The sequence below is a fragment of the Delphinus delphis genome, chromosome 6, assembly GCF_949987515.2.
Source record: "Delphinus delphis chromosome 6, mDelDel1.2, whole genome shotgun sequence".
NCBI lineage: Eukaryota > Metazoa > Chordata > Mammalia > Artiodactyla > Delphinidae > Delphinus > Delphinus delphis.
The window spans coordinates 106,226,985-106,232,984 of record NC_082688.1 but is presented as its reverse complement, the minus strand read 5'-3'; the positions used below and the strand labels follow the sequence as shown (position 1 = coordinate 106,232,984).

Here is a 6,000-nt window from a genome sequence, read left to right as displayed (position 1 = left end):
AGAGGCCTATGGTTCCCCTGGGACTCAGGCAGGTCACCAACTTCAGCTTGAGGCCTCTCCAAAGTTTGGGTGGAGCATCTTTCCACAGGGAGGGGTATGCCAAGGATCTCTGAAACAGAAGGCCTATTCTCTCCCTCTCTCACAAGCAGATATCTTCCACAGCTTCTTTCATTTCCTTTGCTCCTGCAATGAGAAACATTACAGCTCCTTGCTTCCCCTTCATTTGTAAGCTCATCCCTGAGACCTGCAGACTTGATCTCTAGAAGGGTCCTTGTTCTTTACCTTCCTTTGCTTCTACCTGGTTCAGAGCCTCAGTACCTGCTGCTTTGGGCCCTCAGAGACCATGAGTAACAATGCTGAGATTCAGGATCAGGAAATCACTGACGAAGAAATGTCCTAGAGATGAGGTGGGAAAGAAACACACAGCTTATTGGTTTTTCTGTTGTTGTCATTGAGTTGTATGAGCTATTTGTATATGTTGGAAATTACGCCCTTGTCAGTCCAATCAAAAAATAGGCAGAAGACCTAAATAGACATTTCTCCAAAGAAGACATACAGATGGCCAATAGGCACGTGAAGTGATGCTCAACATCACTAATTCTTAGAGAAATGCAAATCGAAACTACAATGAGGTATCACCTCACACCAGTCAGAATGGCCATCATTAAAAAGTTTACAGATAACAAACGCTGGAGAGGATGTGGAGAAAAGGGAAGCCTCCCACACTGCTGGTGGGAATGTAAATTGATACAGCCACTATGGAGAACAGTATGGAGGTTCCTCGAAAAACTAAAAATAGAGCTACCATATGACCCTGCAATCCCACTCCTGGGCATATGTCTGGAGAAATCTCTAATGTTCATAGCAGCACTATTCACAATAGCCAAGACATGGAAGCAACCTAAATGTCCATCAACTGGTGAATGGATAAAGAAGATGTGGTGTGTGTGTGTGTGTGTGTGTGTGTGTGTGTGTGTGTGTGTGTGTGTGTGTGTGTGTGTGTGTGTGTGTGTGTGTGTGTATGTATATATATATATAAATATTACTCAGACATAAAAAAATTAAATAATACCATTTGCAACAGCATAGATGGACCTAGAAATTATCATACTAAGTGAAGTAAATCAGAAAGAGAAAGACAAATACCCTATGACATCACTTATATGTGGAATCTAAAATATGACACAAATGAACTTATTTACAAAACAGAAACAGACTCACAGACTTTGAGAACAAATTTAACGGTTACCAAAGGGAAAGGGGGTGGGGGAGGGATAAATTAGAATCAAATTTTTTAATCCTATTAACATGTCCTTGGAAGACTCTGCATGGTCTGGCTCTTCCTAACTCTCTGAGATACTTCTCCACAATATCTTCCTCATTCACACTATTCCAGCCCCACTGGCCTTTCTGTTTCTCAAACACCACAAAATCCCCCCTGTTTTGGGCCATTTATACTTCCTGGTCCTTGTATTTGGAACGCTTTTCCTTCAAGCAACCACAGTGGGGATGCTGACAGTGATTAGGGATAGCTACTCCACTTAAGTATTCTTCAGGTGTTTAGGGCACAGCAGAATTCCAAGAGGGAAAAGAAAGAAATGGGCTATATCCAGGGGGAACCATGTCTTATTTCTTAGTCCATCTCCTGCCCCCAGAGCTCCGCTCTCCTCTCCCAACTCGTGTGTCCGTTTCTCCTTTGCATCGTTCAGATCATTCAGTTCTCAACTTACGTGTCACCACCTTACAGACCTCACCGCTTCACCACCTCCCCTAACCAGCGTGGCTAACACAGCTCTCAACACAACTCCTAGCACGCAGACACAACTTAACATCTTGCCCTATTCACCATCTTCCTATCATTTCTCAGGACCAGCAATTATCTTACTTATTCATGTGTTTACCTGTTTATTGTGTACTTCCCCCATCCCTGGTCTTGAATATAAAGACTCTTTAGGGCAGGGATTCCATGTGTCTGCTCTCTAGAATAGCCCCTGATGTGACGGCTGTAATTGGCATGTTGAAAACAGCTATTATTACTAAAGTTGCAAGAAGCTAGAGGCGTACCTGTTTTCTAAAGATTTCAATCAGATTTCCTGTTTGGGGGAAAATGATTCTTAAGACTTTTTCCCTCGCAAGCTCTTTGAGAGCTCTAAAGTTTATCTTACAATACTTAGAAATATCCTACCTAAACAAGTAAAAGACAGATGAGATATCAGACAGTTTGTATTATTCGACTGTAGACTTTTATTAGAACAAGCACTTCTCATAGCTGTGAGCAAAGCGTTAAAATTCATCAAGCTAACTCACATCTCTTCTCTGCCACGAGGAGGGCCGAAAAGAGAGAGAAAGCCCTTTACACACGTATAGGATCAGCTGGGCAAAGTATTTCAGTGAATGATTCATTGTGGCTATAAATGTTTGCGAATTTTAAGGCACTGGAGGGCAGGAGGGCTCATGAGGTGGGACAGGGCACAGATAAAGGACGCCCTATCCCCTCCAACGATCTCCCAGCTTGGTTCCCGCGGCAGGCACCCAGGCACAAGAAGGGTGAACACTGATTATTCATTATTCTCGTTCAGACACCAAATGAGCCAAAAAATTTCACAGCTCTCCTCCCACCATAACTTATTAGAAGATAAATTACGTGTTATCAGCTTGCCACTGCACTTCATGTAAATTACACCTCAATAAAGCAGACTTTTATGAATGCCTTTGTGCACTTCAAAAAGCACCTGATGGTGAATGAACCACAAAAGAATTGCCCGATTCGTTGGAAGCATTTTTGCTGTGACCTCAAGGGCTGAACATGTGGGGAGAAATTACTTTTTACTTTTTAATACCCAGCGGGCAGGACACTCCGGTGCCCCCGAGGCCGCAGTACCCGTTGGGGATCTTGCTCAGGTACTGCTGGTGGTAATCCTCTGCGTAGTAGAAAGTCTGTCCCTCCCGGATGTCGGTGGTGATCAGGCCAAAGCCGTGCTCTGACAGAACCTGTGGAGGGAAAGGCACCATGAGGACCCGAAGTGCAGGGATCCCGGGAAGGAGGAGGGCCAGGAGGTCAGGATGGGAGGGGCAGACACGTGGCTGGGGGTGCGCAGAGGTCCTTGGGGCCCGGGCTCGGCCACTTCCCTGCTGGGTTATTCTGGGCAGCCATCTCCCTTCGTGTGCCCCAGGGCGCTGGGGTCTGAAATCCGGGTTGGGTTTGATTGGGTTTGGTTCTGACTGTAAGTTATGCTCTACCCTCTACACCACCTCTGCCTCCGTGGGTGTCGGGAGCCCTGGTTTGGGCCCTGTGGGTCTGTGTGAAGCCACCCTGTTTCCAGGGGAAGCAGCAGGGCCGTGTGGCTCCCCGGCTGCCCTGGGGAGGCTGGGGTCCCTGAGGGGATTGGCGCCTGGCTGCGGTGAGAGGGGATGGCGGGGCAGGAGGGGGCGGGGAGGCTGCAGCAGCACCCAGTGCCGACCCCTCTGCCCCCTCACAGGCTGGACAGAGGACCCCCTCGCCGGCTGTGGCTCTGGGCAGCAGGGACCCCGCCAGGATGCCTGGAGGGCAGGGGCCACCTGGGGTCCGGGCTCTGCCGCTCCAGGCTGGAGCCTCTGGGGAGTGAGGGCAGGGGAGGACGTGGCCTGAGGGCCTGGTCGGTTCCTCACCACCCTCTGTGACCCAGTTTAAGGCCTGGTGGCATCTGCCGCCAGGCAAGGAACACATGTAAACACCAGTGGGGGAGGAGAGCGGAGCTATTTGGGGCAGGAGACGGATGAAGAACTCGTCATTGTTCCCCATGGATCTTAGCCCGTTTCCTTTCCCTTTTGGATTTCAGCTGTGCCCTATTTCTTTCCTGGTACAGGCTGCTCGGGGTATCTGAGCGCAAGGCAGCAGAGACGCGACCCAGGTTCACTGATTCCATTTTGGACAGGGGTGCGCGGCTGAGCCCCAACTTGTGTTTTCATGATGGAACTGACCAGGCTCTGACCATCGTTGGTCCATTTAAGATGACGTCCTCAAATCGGCACAGCACAGGGAATCCAATTTAATACTCAGCACGAGTCCCTGATTTTCCCTGAGAACCTTCACCTTCTTCCTAAATGTCCGCCCAGCCCTCTGCGCCACAATGAGGCTGACTGCGGATCTGACGCCAGGCAGACCCAGGAGGGGTAAAGGAAGGATCCTGACTAAGGCGGGCGGGTTGGACCCCGCAGCTCAGAGGCGGCCCGTTCCCTTACAAGGGTTAGACAGGAGAACGGCGAGCCATTCTGACTTCAGTTCTGGCAGTTCTGTGTAAACGAGCGATTATCGAGGGTTTACCACATGCCGCGCTCTGGGTTAACTTCAGCCTCACGGCAGCCGGCTGAAGGAAGTATTGATGCTATTATTATCGTCCATATTTAAAAGTCTGTGTCCGATACTGCGTCTTGGCCCCTGACACCCTCGGCTCGCCCTGCTATTGCATTGGCTGCAAGCTGGGAAAACGCATTTCTGACATCCCACCGCCTGCCGCGCCCCGGTTGAGATCCCGCCGATGGGAGAAGGGCACGTGACAGCTGGCGGGTAAATCCGAGGAGAAGCTGTTACCGGCCAGGTGCAGCGGTGGGGATGGGCACGAGCACTGGCAGAGGGCAGACCTGGGGCTCTGACCCCTGTGCTGTGGGCAACCAAAGCCATCGCAATGATTTCTAGCTACTTCTGTAACTTCTTGGCCTCCTGAAACCCAGAGGTGCTGTTCCCTGACCTTCACTCCACCAGCCTTTCAAATGATTCTGGAAGCACCAAATTCCCTTTGTGAAACCCGCCCCGCTTAAAATATCTCCAACACTTTCTGTTTCTGTGATGAACCGCGACGAACATGGCATTTAGTGCCAGGAATGTTTTCAGGAACCAGAACCTGCGTGAGCACGAGGACCCGGGACTGGTTAACTGTCTGGGCAGACTTCGACTCGGGAGTGACCTCCCGGCTAGTCCTCTGCGCGGGCCTCCTCCCCACTCGCCACCCTCCCGCCTGCCCGCATCTGTCTTCCTCACAAATGGCCATCCTCCTGGTACAAACAAGGACGGCCTTCCCGAGGCCCTGGAGGCCGCAGCCGCCGTCTCCAGAAGCTTCTTTTCCCCGAGGTAGGGAGGCCGGTGCCAGTGGGCGCTATTGCCTTGCTACCCTCCCCCTCTCACGCCAGCTCCGAGCGACCCCTGCCCACGACCACCCCAGGGCAGCATCCTTCCGGGAGCAGCGGGAAGGGAGGTGTGGGGAGGGGGCTGCAGTACCAGAATCCACCACAAGATGGCAGGAAAAACCGAGAATAAAAAGCGATGAAAACCCGCAGGAGACAGACCCACACGCTGCCCTCTTGCACCTCCCATTAGGCTGGGACATTCTGGCCACGTCTGCTCTGCGGTGGACGTCGCCCCCGTACACTGGGCCAGCAGCGTCCAGGCTGAGGCCTCACTTAGCACGGGGCTGTCCTCAGCCTCGCTCTGAAACTGGGGAAAGGGGACAAAAGCGCCCAAAAGACACTAGATGTACAACAGAGGAAGTGGGAAAACGAAAACCCTATCTTGTCTCTATTTCCCTCCTTCCCAGAGCCCCGGCCCTCTGCTTCCTCACTTGCATCCGGAGGGACACACACACACACACACACACCCTAGAGCTGCTGGGAGAGCCGGCTGCTGGTAATAGCTCCTCCTTAAACCCTGATCCCTGGGAGAACCTGCCGGCCCTTCCCTCTTCCTGCTGGGTCCCACCCCACCTCAGCCTCACTCCCTCCCCGTTCTCTAGCTCTTTCCTTTCCCTCTCTGTGTACTATTTTCTTGGGTCGTGTTGACCCCTACATATTTCCTGAACATTCCATTCCCTTGCACACGACCTCCTTAGAATGTTCCCTCTTCTCTACGGCACGAACTCCTACCCACCTCTCAGGACCCAGGTCAAATGTCCCCACCTGTATAAAACCTTTCCTGATTCATTAGGGCTGAAGTTAGTCCATCTTCTAGGCTCCCACGACACTGCCACC

At 51.5% G+C, this 6,000-nt stretch overlaps 1 protein-coding gene across 4 annotated transcripts in view; it reads right to left on the bottom strand.

Annotated features, from left to right (window-relative positions):
* Positions 1-2,219: 2,219 nt before the first annotated feature.
* MSRA (methionine sulfoxide reductase A) overlaps positions 2,220-6,000 on the bottom strand; it is a 369,470-nt gene continuing 365,689 nt past the window's right edge. For all 4 annotated transcript variants that reach the window (XM_060015254.1, XM_060015253.1, XM_060015255.1 and 1 more), the window contains one exon: positions 2,220-2,991. In XM_060015254.1, coding sequence (XP_059871237.1) covers positions 2,827-2,991 — 165 coding nt within the window. In that variant the 3' untranslated portion in view covers positions 2,220-2,826. The remainder of the gene's footprint in view (positions 2,992-6,000) is intronic.